The 14,769-nt window shown below is 55.9% G+C and overlaps 1 protein-coding gene across 1 annotated transcript; it reads right to left on the reverse strand.

Moving 5' to 3' along the window:
* Positions 1-2,573: 2,573 nt before the first annotated feature.
* LOC103606596 (putative serine protease 47) lies at positions 2,574-14,256 on the reverse strand. Its single transcript, XM_008591172.1, has 5 exons — positions 14,082-14,256; positions 13,091-13,277; positions 11,321-11,598; positions 8,187-8,353; positions 2,574-2,908 (listed from the first exon to the last, which is right to left on the reverse strand). The coding sequence occupies exons 1-5, from the start codon at positions 14,254-14,256 to the stop codon at positions 2,591-2,593; spliced, it is 1,125 nt and encodes a 374-aa protein (XP_008589394.1). The 3' UTR covers positions 2,574-2,590.
* Positions 14,257-14,769: the final 513 nt, after the last annotated feature.

A 14,769-nucleotide genomic window follows, 5' to 3' on the forward strand; every position in this document is an offset into this window, starting at 1 on the left:
TCAGTTACAGTTTAGGTTTTACTACCCCAGTACTGACTCCAGCAGTCAGTGTCTGCTCCTGAGCCTGCCTTCAGGTAAGCTGCAATTCTCTGTACCTGTCTGTCTCTCCAATTCTGAGGGCAGCAGCTTGACCTGTGACCTCAATTCTCTGATGAATCTAAGAAGAGTTATTTATTTTCAGTTTGTTCAGCCTTTTTCTTGTTTTGAGAATGGAAGTCATGACTTCCAAGCTCCTTACACTCCATATTGGAAACCAGAAATCTCTAATTGATCTTGGTTCTTTTTTTTTTCGCCTCCATGGCCTGTCTGGGGTTGACTTTAGCAATAAGAGCAGCAGCCCATGCCACTGACCATCTGGGAGGGTAGGCAGCCCCCATGGGCAGACCTTTCAAGTCCTTCTCCCCCAATGACACCTCCAGGCCCCTCCAGTCCCCACCCCAGTCTCTCTCTTCAGTAGCTTGCTCTGGGGACAGGTCAGAGTAAGTTTCTTCTGGTGTCTGGGGCTTGTGTAACAGGCATCAGGGTGCAGCCTATGGGAACAGGAAGAACACAGGTGGTCCAGCTCTCTCAGAAGGGGCCTGGGTGTGAATTCCTGTTCCACTACTTACTACCTGTGTCATCTCTGAAAGGCTACTCATCCCTCATAGGCTTCAGTTGATCTTAAAAAGAAACTAAACCAGGGTAATAATACTGAGCACTTAGTTTGGTTTTGGGTAATTGGGTAACTGGCTGGGCTGGAGCTGAGATTTGGATGATCTGTTGTGTGGAGCAGGCATGTGCTGGGGTTCCTTGGTTTAAAGGTCTGAGGATATCTGGGGAGACAGGGAAACACCTACCTCCTGGGACAGGGTGTATGACTCGTAGGCCCCCAGGGCCACTTGAGGCCATGTGGAGCAGGCATGTGCTGGGGTTCCTTGGTTTAAAGGTCTGAGGATATCTGGGGAGACAGTGAAACACCTACCTCCTGGGACAGGGTGTATGACTCGTAGGCCCCCAGGGCCACTTGAGGCCACCACAGTTGGGAGGAGAACAGTAACTCTGGGGCAAGTGGTGTTGCTAATACTAACCGAACCACCCAAGCTTCCCTGACCTTGAGAACACGTGTGGACCACATGCTGTCTCGGTGACTCCCTGTCTTCCCAGGGTCTGTAACTGAGCTCACCACTAGGGGAGAGAGTGCTTTTGCCGCCCCCTTCAGAGACTGCTGAGCTCTAAGGCCAGACACTAGTGGCGGGCGTACAGCTAGGCTCAGTGGAACCTCAGTGGTGTAGCTCCAGCTGGACACAGGAACTGCCAGAAACATCCCTACAGGAGGAGACCCTGTGAAAACACTCTTGAGGTCCTACAGATTATTCTGGGATGAGAGTGCCTGCATGAGTAGCAGAGGATTTGAACCAGTGAGATCCTGGTGCTGGTGCGCATGTGAGTCCATCTGCACCCTCCTGCCAGTGAGGGTCCAGAAATTTGAGCAATACCAAGATAAGAAAGAATTTTCACTGAACCCTTTGGCGCCCGATCCATATGGACATGTGCTAAGTGGGAGCCCTCACTCTTTATCGTGGGCTCTGAAGGCTGGGGCAGCCTGCACCGTGAGGCCTGCCAGGTTCCTGCTGGCTGCACCAGGACTCTGTCCCACAGACTTGTAAGAAGGACAGCCTACTTCAGGTCTTATTGCCAGGCCACTAAGTCCTGGGTCAGCTAACTAGCAAAAGTGACACCAGGCTCCAACTGCTGGAGGTATGTGGACATTCCAGGCAGGCTTGGCCTGGGGCCTTGGACAGCAGGGAGCAGGTTCATGCAGGGTTAGAAGCTAGTGGGTGGGGGGTCAGGCTCCTGCAGACTTGGGGAGAGCAGGACCTATGGGGGCAGGTGAGGAAGGTGTTGGGAATTGACCCTAGGAATAAGGATCTGAGCATTTCTGGCCTAAACGTCAGCCCTCGGCCAGGCATCGGGGCCTCCTCCACCTGCTCCCCATCCCTTTCCCCAGCCACCCACATCTGAAAGCCCTCTAGCCGCTGGCCGACCCCCTTCCTCATGGCCTGGGTCCTATACCCCATTCCCACTCAGTCACTGCATGCTCCAGGGTCTCCCCTCCCTCCCTCCGTCTCCTCTGGGAGTCAGCCCTCCCTCCCACATGCCCCAGGAGCGCTGTTCCTCTACCTCACGGAAGCCCCTGCTCCCCCAGACTTGGCACAAGGGGTGCAAAGTCTTGCCTCCTCTGAAGGAACGGCCTCCCCAAGTCATGAGCAGCCTGCGAGCAGCCACGTCCCTTCAATGTGCCCCCCTCTCCTGTTTTCCTCCTGGAAGCCCTCAGTGAGGTCCAGATCCTCACCCAGGGAGGCAGATCGCTGACCCCAGGGGAGGGCAGGCACTGGAGCAGGAGGGCCCGGACGGCTGTGTGGCTTCAGGAGGAGCCAGGCAGGACTTTTATTTGGTCTAGTTTGGTTTTGCCAGGCTTGGTTGGGGAAAGACAGTTAATGGACAGAAAAGCTGAGGAAAAAGAAGCATTTAGAGAGACGGTGGGCTGAGAGAGGAGGGGTCCCGCATGGAGACTGGGGACTGAGTCAGGAGGAGCCAGGGAACTCCGAGGTCACCACAGGGCTGGCTGCAGGGCCTTGAGGATGAGGGGCGGCAGCAGCCAGGTCTGCGGAGGCACGAGGGTGGTGCCGGGCCCGGGTGAGGCAGCAGCCCTCGGAGGCAGTGGGGGGGACCTGGTGTCCAGAGGAGCGGACTCGGGGTCAGGGACAGGAGTGAGCCTCCTGATTCCGTTGATCCAGTCGGTGAAGTAGGTGACCCTGGTGAAGACACTGGGGTAGGCAGGATGCCGGCAGTCCAGGCCCCAGCTGGCCAGCCCCACCAGGACCCAGGCATCGGGGAGGTAGCAGATGAGGGGTCCCCCGGAGTCACCCTGAGGAGAGAGAGAGGGGGGTTAGCACCGGTGGAAGTGGGAGACTGGGCCATCAGAGACACCAGGTGCCACCATGGGGTACTCTGTGCCCCGCTATCTGAGTCAGGATCCCACTGTGGACCCACCAGGTCAAAATCTCAGTGTTGGGACACTGGAGTCAAGCATCAAGAAGCTCCTGGCTGATCCTAATGGTGGACAGTCATGGATCTGAGTCTACCCACACGTGGACCCCACCCTCTGCACCCATTGCCCAGGGGCCCAAGACAACATGCTGCTTGGGGCCCAGAGGAGACTTCTGCATGGATGGGGCCAAAGAGGGGCTGAGCCTGTTAGCAGAGCCGGGCCAGTTGATGCCTCTGTGCAGACCCCAGCTCTTGTAAACCTGAGCCGCAGCAAAGTGCACCTGTCCAGTCCCCTTCTTGTTCCTTTGGGTCTTTGGGTCTCTCTCAACTCCTTGTTAAGCATCTTTAGAAAATGCCCAGGCCTAGGCCTGGGGGAGGTAGCCCACATCACTAGGGGAGTGGGCGAGGATCTCCAGGAAGTTGCTGGGAGTTACTGGAGTCCTGGGGTGCTGCAGGGTGGGATCATCCAGCTGGAAAGTCCCTACTTCACAGGCCAAAAGGTGAGGCCCAAAGAAAGGGCCTTAGCCTTGGCAGTGGGAGGTGGCAGGGCCACAGCAGGCTCCTCCGTCCACTTAGCCCACAGGCCTGCTGAGCATCCTGGTGCAGGCACTGCTCTTGAGAAACGCAGAGTGAAAAGACAACGCCCCTCCCCCATGGCACTGTAGACAAGCAAACAGACCCTTTACATGGCCTTTATGTCACAGACAGCTTTCCTGAGCTGAGTGGAAATAGGAAACAGAACCTGGCTTTCCAAGGTCCAGGAACAGAGGGTGCAGGTGGTGCAAACAAGGAGAGGAGGTGGCAGCCAGGGGGTCTGCAGCGCAGGGACAGAGGGAGTCACAGGCTGGCATGGGGGGGGAGTTTGGAGAATTGTGCAGGGGACAGGACCTGTTTAAATGGGCCAGTCTGGTGCTGTGTGGAGAAGGGGCGGATGTCAAGCACCAGGTCGAGAGGGGAGACCAGGGAGGCACTGCAGGAGCGAGGGGGCCAAGGCCGTTAGAGACAGTCAGACTTGGGACAGTATTTTGAAGAAGGAGCCAAAGGAAATGTCACATCTGACCCTTTCCCACCAACCAAGGAGAAGGCGCAGAGAGAGAAGAGTCTGAGGATTGAGCTCTGGGGCCTTCAGCATTTTGAAGCCTGAGGGGAACGGATGGCAGAGTCCCGGTGGGGCAGCTGGGTGTGGCACTCAGGAGGGGCTGCATGTGACAAGTGACACATCGAGGGAGCGATGACTCTGGCAAGACAGAAGCTATGGACAAAGTGGCTCCGTGCCACGGGTGGACAAAGCCGGAGTGGAGTGGGTTAAAGAGCTCTGGTGCGGTCAGCTCTGGGAGGAGACTCCAGAGGAGGCAGGAAGAGAAATCGGGCAGTGGCTGCAGAGGATTGCTGCTGTCATTTCCGTGGGACATGGGCAGAGGACATGGAGCTGGGGGGAGCCCGAGTACCCACCCGGCTGGGCCATGAGGGCTCTGGGACAACAGGCCGGGGCAGGGGTGGGTGGCTGTGTGCCTAGATGAGCGAGTGACAGTCCATTGCTTCCATCTCCTCAGTGAAATGAGAAGACGTGGGCTGAGGGCGAGGAGGGTCAGGGCTGAGGAACGGAGGCCTGAAGGGTACAGAGGGTGTGACACAGTGTGGTCATCGCTTAAGGAACCCCAAGACATCCACGTCCTCACCCCCGGTACCTGTGAATATGTTGTCTTATGGGGCAGAAGGGACTTTGCAGATGGGGTTGAGTGGAGGACCCTGAGATGGGCGACAAAGAGCTCATAAGGGAAAGAGGGAGGCAGAAGGGTCGGAGTCAGAGAAGAGGATGTGACAACAGACACAGAGGTCAGACTGATGCGCTTTGAAGATGGAGGGAGAGACCACGAACCAGGAAATGTGGCAGCCTCTAGAAGCTGGAAGAGGCCGGGAAACAGTCTCCCCAAGAGCCCCCAGAAGGAAGGAGCCCTGCCAACACCTTGATTTTAGACTTTTAGCCTCCAGAACTGTTGTCTGGCCACTCGGTTTGTGGTGATTTGTTACTGTGGCCCTAGCAAATTCGTGCACAGGGTCTTCTTGAGAGTGGGAATGTGCCTTCGCTGTCTCAGCCCCTCCCTCGAGGTTCCCCATCCAGAGTGCCCCTGCCCCTCCTCACAGTGTCCCACCACCCAGCTCGTTCCAGGCCACAGGCAGGCCTGATCCTCCAGGCGGTGGTTCCTGTTCACTCAGGCCTCAGCAACTCACACAGATGAGCCATGTGGTTGCCAACATCGTGCTGGATTCTGAGCCAGTCTGGGGAGAATGGGAAGGACTCCAGCAGCCCCCTGGCCCCTGGGGGCTCAGAGAAGGCAGAAGAAGTCCCTACAATAATGTACCCCATGACAAGTGAGCTGCGGTTGGCACTACTGTAGAGACAGAGGAAACCACAGTGGGCGCGTGTCAGGCGGGGCCAGGGCCACAGTGGTCAGTTCCACCTTGAGTGAAAGGAAGGTCTTGCAGGCCCAGAAGAACAAGCACAACGCAGGTGGAGGGCGACGGGCCAGGCCAGGAACAGAAAAGCCAACACCTGTTGAGCACCTGCTAATGCCAGGATGTAATGTAAGGTAAAGTTTCTACAGCAACTTTATGAAGTGGAGGCTGTTAGCGACCCCATTTCATGGCTGAGGAAAACTTAGCTCATCACAGCACACGCCAGGCAGGTGACTCAGCAGGATAAGAGTCCAGACAGAACGTCACAGACAAGTGGTGGTGACTGAAAGGCCAAGGAGGGAGGACGCAGAGTGGGGGAGGGGCGTCTGCTCAGTGATGTCCTCACCCTGCGGAAGGAACTAGACAAGGGGCGGCGTCCAGGGGGCACTATGGGACGTCCCACAGGCATACACTCAAGGTCGCTGCCCAGAGGCCCATGGGCACAGGCTTCGCAGGAGAAGCCAGGTGCAGAACGATGTGAAGGAGGCCCGGGTTCCAGCTGGGCTGGGGGCTGGGGGCTGGGGGCAGACACCCCCCCACCGGCCCCTGCACGCCACAGTCTCCTCACTTCACCTGTGGGTGCAGCTGATTCTGTGAGGAGGGTGGGCCAGACAAGACAGCCAGAAAGAAGGAAAGACAGGGCACGTGGCCTGGGAACCAAGAAACCCAGGGCAGTTTCCCACCACGGGGCAGGTGGGCCGAGCTCCCCGCTCTGGCTCAGGCGGATCACGGGGCAGTAATGACAACAGTGCTGTCAGCCGGTCCTTCTCACGGCCAGGGGTCTCAGTGCTCCGACTGTGGGGCAACAAGACCTCGTTCTAGTTTTCAATCTGTCCTTTTGTTTAGTGCTGTGGCCTTAACTAAATGTGCTCATTTCCAGGGGTTTGCTGTAGCACATTGCCGTGAACTTGGTGGCTTAGAAAGAAATTTATTCTCTCACAGTTCTGGAGTCCAGAAGTCCAAACTCAAGGTGTTGTCAGGGTCAGGCTACCCGCAAAGGCCCTAGGGGAGGATCCATCTTTGTCTTTCCCAGCTCCTGGTGGCCCCAGGTGATCCTCGGCTTGGGGCAACTTCACTCCAATCTCTTCACGTGGCCTTCTCTGTGTGTCTTTCTCTGTCCTTCCCTCTTATATGGACACCAATCATCGGATTTAGGGCTCACCATAAGTCCAGAATGGTTTCGTCTTGAGATTCTTAACTAATTACATCTGTAAAGACCTATTTCCAAATAAGGTCACATTCTGAGGTTCTGAGTGGACATGAGTTTTGGCAGATGCTACTCAACCCACTACGCAATCCTTTCAAGAAGCCCATGAAAGAGACCTCAGAATCTCACACTACAGAGGAGGACCCAGGCTCAGAAGGTGAAGAGACCATCTGAAGTCACAGGGCAGGCCCAGGCAGCAGAGCAATGTCTCTGACTACTTTCCTGTCCACTCCATGGCGGCTTCTATGCAAATGCTCAACCTGCAAATGCCAGCTCAGGAGGCTGGACCTTGTGGCAGGTGTGGTAGAGGCAGGGTTGGCCTCGGAGTCGGAACACCTGGGCCCAGGCTGTGCCTCCTCTCTGTAGGCTAGCCACTTTCCATCTCTGGGTGTCAGTTTCCTCATCTGTAAAAAGGGACATTACAAAGGGTTGGAGATCTTCACAATCCCTATGTCCAATAGTGAACTTATATCCAGAATACATAAAGAGCTCCTAGAAGAAAAAGACAGTCGACCCAACAGGAACATGGGCGGGGGGGTCATGGAACACAAACAAACTTGAAACCACAGAAGATATCCAATGATAATAAACATATGAAAATATATTTAACTTAATTAGTCATCAGGAAAATGTAAATTAAAACTACAAATCACTACACTCTCTCCAAAACGGCCCCAATAAGAAAAAATGAAGTGTCGAGTGTTGGTGAGATATGAGCTCCCCACTGGCCACTGTGGCGGGCTACGGGCTAACTGTCCCCAGCCGGGGCACACGCCTTTCCTCCAGAGGTCGTGCCCGTGGGCTTCTGTGGACAATAGGAAATACATGGTGTCCATCTGTGCCCCAACGACAAGTACAAAGTGTGTAGGGCACTGCTACGTGCAGTACCCCCCACCTGGAAACTACTCAAATACCCACCCAGAGTAGAGCAGATAACAGAATCCAGTGCACACACAGTGCACTACAGAGCAGCCAGAAAGCGCGAGCTGTCACTGTGTCACAGTATGGGTAAGTCTCACACATACGACGTTAGGACACCACAGAGTAACAACTATAAACTCAGAGTCTACTCTAAGGGGTTGAAAGTGAAGATGGTGGTCACCCTTGGGCATTGGTGACAAGAAGGGGACATGAGTGGGGCTTGTGGGGTGCTGGGAACATGTCTGTCATTATGGGAAGGTTCAGACTATGCACTTATGAATCATGTACTCTTGCCGATGTATGTTATGCTTCAGTAAAAATTTAAAATATGCAACAAAAATGGAGGCTGTGCATGGATCCTTCCAGCAGACATCATCACGCTGGGATGGGCTGGGAAAAGGAACAGTCTGGGGGAGACGGCCGAGAAGTGGAGCCCCGGGAAAATATGCAGAGGGGAGAAAACAGGAAGTGCAGGGGGCTCCACAGAGAGCAGAGGCAACAACACAGGTCCCCCTGGGGAGACCAAAGTCAGGAGGACAGGCAAGAGAACAGCAGACATGGCCTCACTCACTCGGCAGATGGACTTTCCCGTCGAGAAGTCCCCAGCACACAGCATCTCTTCCCGCACGGGGTAGTTCTTGTCTTTTCCAGTTCTTTGCTCATATAACATATTACAGAACGTGTTCTCAATGATGCCTACCTTACCCTCCTGGAGAGAGAAGGGCGGTGACAGGTGCACTGCAAAGATAAGGGGAGGTCAGTGACGTGCAGCGTAGGTGAGCCAAGGAAGCCCAGGCTACTCTGCACTCCCGCTCTGCCCACTGCACCCCAGTACCCACCAAACGTGGGTTTTCTCAAAGCAGCTGGGCTCTCAACACTGCTTCAGTCTTCTACCATCCTTGATAAGCTCCTCTCCTTTTTCTCAAACTTTTCCACATACTCACCCTTTACTTCCACCTCTCTTACAGCCACAGGCCACACCTCTCCTAGTCCACAAGAGGCAAAACCTGCCAACACACGACCCATTCATTGCGGCTTAGCAAACATTCACTCACCCACCTACTCTTTCATGAACTGTCCCATCCATTCTCCATACATCTATCACTAACTCTTCTCCCACCTCTTCATCCACCTGCCTGCCCACCCATTCACTCACTCACCCATTCCTTCCTCCATCTACCATCTTCCCACACACCCCATTCATCCACTCGTCCTTCTATCCGTTTGCCCATCCATCAGCACTTCCATCCATCTCTCCATCCATCCCTCCATTAGTCACCCACTCATCCTCCCCTCCATCTATCAACACATCACCCACTATCCACCCACTCCCTCATCCTTCTATCCACACATCCATCTACCCACATAAACACCAACCAACCATCCATCCATCCATGTGCTCACCCATCCTTCTATCCTCATATCCATTCACTGGTCCTTCTATCCATCCATCCATCCATTCATCCACACATCCTCCATCCATGCATCCATCTATCCATCCACGCACCCATCCATCCACGCATCCATATGTCCATCCATTCTCTCTCCCTTCCATCCATCCATCCACCCATCCATCCACTCACCCAATCACTCTTCTCTTCATCTACCCCCATGCTAGGTGTCTTTTAGACACTGATGACATAGGAACACATTTTTAGTTGGGAGAGACAGTAAGTGAAGTAGATAAATAAAATTACTTTTGATCTATTAAGTGGTATGAAGGAAATAAAACAGATGTGCTAGTAGGGGTGGCCTCTTTTAGCTCAAATGATGATGGAGTTTGGATGTATTGTCCTCCCAGAACTCATGAGGAAATTTGATCCCCAGTGTGGCAGTTTGAGTTATGGGGGCAGATCCCTCATGAATGGGTTAATGCTCTCCCTGGGGGCGGGAGGGCCTGAGTGAGTTCTCGCTCTATTAGTTCCCACAAGAGCTGGTTGTTTAAAAGACCCTGGCACCTCCTCTCTCTCTCTTGCTTCCTCTCTCGTGCTTCCTGTCACCATGTGATCTGCTTGTACCCACTGGCTGCCTGCCTCTTTCCACCACCAGTAGAAGCAGCCTGAGGCCTGTGCCAGATGCAGCTGTCCCAGAATCATAAGCCAAATAAACCTCTGTTCTTTATAAATTACCCAGTCTCAGGTATTGCTGTTATAGCAACACAAAATGGACTAATATAAATGATTAAGTAAAACTCACGGGAGGAGCTGAATTGTAAATGTAAAGTAGAAACCAGTCATGCGAAGATGAGACGATGGAGTGAGCTAGGCAGGGAAAACAGCAAAGCTAAAGGCTCTGCGATGGGAACGGCCTTGGCATATTCAAGAAGCAGCAAGGAGGCCCATGTGGCTGGGGTGTGTGTGTGTGTGTGAGGCATTGCAGTAGGAGATGAGGCAGATGCCAGATGCCAGCACCAGATGAACCAGGTGCCGGCATCATGCAAGACCTTATAGCCAAGGTGGGGAGTTTGGATTTTATTCTAAGCACAGATGAGAAGGCACTGGAGGGTACTGAACAGGGAAGTGACATGACCAAAGTTTTAAAGTAATATTCTGGTAGTTGTGTGGAGGCATACAAGGGTGGAAGCTGGGAGGCCAGTTCAGGGGCTACAGGCAAGAAGATGGTAGCAGTGCAGTGCAACCAAGTCAGAGAGTAAGCAGTCGTGTGTGTGTGTGCGTGTGTGCGTGTGTGTGTGCATGTTGTGTGCATGCATGTGTGTGCACGTTGTGTGTGTGCATGTGTGCATGCGTGTGTGTGCATGTGCATGTGTGTATGTAAATGCAGGAGGCTGGTTGTCATATGATTGGGAGTGTTCCTGGCTTTATTAGGCAAGGGCGAGGGATGCCAGCAGAGCCCCACTCAATGAAGTCATGTTCTGTCCAAAATACCTGTAGCACCTCTGTTGAGAAACTCTGTAACGAATTATGACCCCCAAAACATTTACAAGTATGTTCTTTCTTTCCCCCTTAACATTATAGCATAAGCATTTCCCCAAACCATAAACACTTCCTTCAAAAAACACTCTTATGCATAAGTCTTTGCCTACATTTTTCTTCTTTCAATCTATACAAACAAAACTTCCTTCTCTGTTACTCAATTCACCTAACGAGAGTATGAAGTAGACATTGGCCTAGGTTAGGATAAGAGCGAAGTGAGGTCGGGAGAGGCTCGACACCCTCGTGTTGTAACCATTCTGACTTGATCGTTCAGGTTCAGAGGTCAGAAGCCACAATGTTTTCTCTCCGCTTTTCCCCACATATCTTCTATGGCAAGGGAAAATCAAGGTGTGTGGTGGGGACCTGGAATGGGCCAGCCCCCAAGCTTGACTTTTGAGTTGAATCAAGTCATCTCAGACCCATGGCTGATGAAAAGCATTAAAATCAAGGACCATGAAGACCCAAAGAACCCAGACCCTTGATGCTGAAAGTCAAAGATTCGCAGACTTTCAGAGCCTGGGACTCAGGGGATTCTGGAGCCATGGAATCGCACACTTGCAAAATGGGAATGGCCCCAGGTGGTCCCATCCTCAACTTTCAGGTCATGGAAATGAGGCACATCAGGCCAAGGACCAGTGGCTTCAGAAACCAGCCTGGGCCTGCTTGCCTAGTGGAGCCACCGCTCCCTCCTTCCCCTCGCCTCCCTCCTCCTCCTCCTCCTCCTCCCCTGTCCTCCCCTCCCTCAGCCTCTGCCTCTCCCACACCCTCTCACTGTCCTCGGTGAGCATTCCCCAGCCAGTTATCCAACAGGACGCGTTGCTCGGCAGCTGCATGTCTGGGGGTGGGAGGCAGGCAGGGACGACATAGGAAGTGAAGTTCACGGGCAGGTGCAGCTGCAGCATGGCAATGTCACTCCCGAAGGGGTAGAACTTCTGAAAATCCGGATGGCTGATAATCCGGTTCACAGACATCTTCTGGCTGTGCTGGGTGTGCTGGTACAGTTGGGTGTTTCCCAACAGAACCTGATAGTCCTCCGGGGCCTGGGATTTGCTGGAGGAGAAAGTGCCATTATGATGATCACAGTCGTCCCTGGGTGTGGGGCCAGCACCCTCTTCCTGAATGCTCATCTCACTGCCCACACCTCCCGGCCTCCTCCACCTCGCCGTGGTTCCCAGCAGCTCTGTCGCCCCCTTCCTAACAGTCAGGACTGCTTCTTCCTTGAGGCTGAAGGATATTCTACTCACGGTCTTGGGATACGTGGCTTCCCATCACACCCTGAATCGGAGGAGCAGAGAATCCTACCGCTGGATGGGTCCTTGCTAAGGTCTCCAAACCAAGCCCTTTTATGTCACTCAAGAGGAGCTCTGGCTCAATCCCAGCTCCAGCCCGAGCTTCTGAGGGCCTCCGAGGCCAGCCCGCCCCCGGCCTGACCACCTTTCCTTCCCCTCCCTGAGGGGGTTGTCCGCGTCGCTGGGAGCGCTCAGAAAGGCCTGGCTAAGCGCACAGATGGGCCCGACACTGAGGCTCTCCTGCCTCCCCAACACGACGGGTCACCTCCCGCCTTCATGGCCTTGTTCAATAGGCGCCCACCGCCCACCGGCCACCGCCTACTGGGGAGGCCCTCCCCACACTCCCTGCGCCCATCTTCCCTCGGGCAGCCCCTGCAGCCCCCAGGCCTCCCCGACAGCCGCCTTGCTCTCGACCCCCCACCTGAGAGCCTGCCCTTCTCACCCCCTCTCGGCTCTCTCCCCCCGCATCACACGACTGGAGCTTGTGTCTCGCCTTCCTGAAAGGACGGAGACCCCTAGATATGGGGTCTTGCCATCCCCTGTGCCATAGAGGGTCTCAGGTGAGAGTGGCACGGGGTAGTTGCCAACAGAACCCAGCTGGGGTCTCAAAGCCAGGAAGCTCCCATCTGTGACTCCTGACCTGGACCGTGGGGACCCTACTCCTGGGCCCTCCACATCTGTTCAGAAGCTGGGATCTGAGTCAGACCCTGGAGGGTCAGAGGAGTTAGACTCCTGCCCGTCCATGTTGTTCTCCAAGGTCAAGGGCCCACCCCTCCCACCTGGCACTCAGGGACTGTGGCCGCCACGGCTCCTCCCAGGCATGCAGTTTTACATGAATGATAAAGGAATTGCCTGGCACTGGTGGTATTGAAGAGTCCCAGGTCCCTGCCAAGAGTGTGACTCAGGAGTGTGGACAGTGAGGAGAAGCCCTGCAGCCACTGCCAGTGCTCTCGGGGCATGTCACTGCTGGGGGGACAGACACAGGGTGCCGAGGGCTCCCTGCTGGAGCTGAGGATGAAGGATGAGGAGGGTCTGGGCACATGAAGGAGCACTGGGTGGCAAGTGGGGACAGTCCAGGTGTAGGGTTCTGCAGGTCAAAGCAAAACACAACGTGTGTTTGGTGGCAGGAGCCCGCCCCAGAGGGAAGCCCTGAGAAGAAAGGCGCAGGACCCCAGCCCTCTTTCCTCCTCCTCCCCCGCATCATCCTCCCCTGCCAGCCCCTCTGCTGGGGGCCCCACGGAAGGAAGACTCACTTGAGAAAGCAGTGGGAGGTCGAAACCAGCCAGCGGGAGTCGATGAGGACGGCTCCGCAGAGGTGCGAGCCCTTGTAGAGCAGGCTGGCCTGCCACGGCCACTGGCCGGCCACCGCGTCCTGGCCACCATAGATCTTCCCTATCGCCTTGGGCTTCCCGCACACTGTGGAGACACCCCCCCACCCACCTGTTAGCAACACAGGTGGTGTCCCTGAAGGCCACCCCAAAGAGGCCCCTCTTCCACTTCACAGATGAGAAAACCAAGGCCAGAGGACAAGTGACCTGGCCAAATGACTGAGGGCTGCCCGGCTTCTGCCTTCAGTGGCCAGCACCAAGGACAGATGGCCGAGCACAGCTGAGTAAGCTCTGGGGGAAACAGGACCCAGAGGCCTGCGGGGAATGGGGCAAGGGTGACCGAGGGTGGCCACAGCAGCTCATCCTTAAGTGGGCCTGCCAGGGCAGTGGACTGGGACCCAGGCCCTGTGCCTTTATTTCCTTCCCCCAGCACGCCTCGATGCCTGCTTTGTAGGTCAAAGAACCAAAGGTCTCAGAGGTTACTAATGGTGCTTGCTCAAGGTCATGGCTTCTAAGTGGCTATGCCCCCTCCACCTCACTCCAGTATCCCAGGGAGAGAGAATCACGGGCAGGAGTCTGTGGTGCTGTGTGACCCAGGAAAAGTCACTCCCCCTCTCTGATTCATTATCCTCCATTTCTAAAAGGAAGGGGGTGGGCTAATGAAGGCAACCTTGGTTCTAAGACACTTCTGGGAGGGGAGTTGTGGTTGCAGCCTTGAGAGGCAGTGCCCTGGTGCAGGCCTGTGGTCCCCCGGCCTCAGGGAGGGGGCATGAGGCCCCTGGGCCCACCTGACTCTGGGCCCCTCAGCAGCACTCCTGGCGCTCTCTCCCTCCGCCCAGCCCCAGGGCCAGGCCTTTGTCATCTGTCCAGATCCACGGCTCCCACGCCAGGCCCTGAGGAAGATTCCCCAACCCACCTTGGCTGATGCTGTCTGTGGAGCCACCTGGTTGAGAGGGGAGGGCAGAGAGGACAGCCTCAGGTGACTTCCAGCACAGGGCACCTGGCCTCGCCGGCCCTCTCCGCCTCCTCGCCTTGTTGGCCAGCACCTCCCAACGTCCCCTCAAGTCTGGGCCCCCCAGCCAGTCAGCCATTGGGCCTCCCTGGCCATCTCTAGCCTCCCCATCCAGCCCCATCCAGCCCCAGCCGCCGTCGGCCCCCGCGCCCCGCCGTTTGATATCCCCCTCCAGCACCCCAGTCTGGGCCCCCACTCCAGCCCAGTGTGCCAGCTTCAAAGACCGTGCCCACACGGTCTGCTTCAAAGGGACCTTGGTCTGGGGCTGCAGAGCCCTGGGGCCCGCTGCCCGCGGGTCCTCGGCCCTTCTGAGCCCCCGGGCTCGCTCCTGCCTCCCCCGGAGCCTGCCAGGGGCTGGGGACGCGGGGCTGTTGGGTGGGGGCCGCCTCCTCCTGTCTCGGGGACAGCGGTAGCAGCAGCAGCAGCGGCCAGAGCAGGCGGCCCGGCCGGCCTCGGGTCCTTGGCGGCTCCACACCCATCGCTCGACACCCGCGCCAGAGGGTGGGAAGCGGGAGCAGGCCTTGACCCCGCCCCCTGGCCACGCCCTGACCCCGCCCTGACCCCAGCCCCAGACAGGCCCTGAACTTTGAGA

This window comes from Galeopterus variegatus, unplaced genomic scaffold, assembly GCF_000696425.1.
Source record: "Galeopterus variegatus unplaced genomic scaffold, G_variegatus-3.0.2 Scaffold6718, whole genome shotgun sequence".
Lineage (NCBI taxonomy): Eukaryota > Metazoa > Chordata > Mammalia > Dermoptera > Cynocephalidae > Galeopterus > Galeopterus variegatus.

What these genes read in the sequence shown, in the direction of transcription:
- LOC103606596 (XM_008591172.1), bottom strand. Translation starts at nt 14,256, where the DNA reads ATGGCTGACTGGCTGGGGGGCCCAGACTTGAGGGGACGTTGGGAGGTG. An exon ending in CACAGACAGCATCAGCCAAG is followed by an intron (nt 13,278 to 14,081) that starts GTGGGTTGGGGA and finishes TGTTGCTAACAG; the next exon opens with GTGGGTGGGGGGGTGTCTCC. An exon ending in GGGAATGCTCACCGAGGACA is followed by an intron (nt 8,354 to 11,320) that starts GTGAGAGGGTGT and finishes TTATCTTTGCAG; the next exon opens with TGCACCTGTCACCGCCCTTC.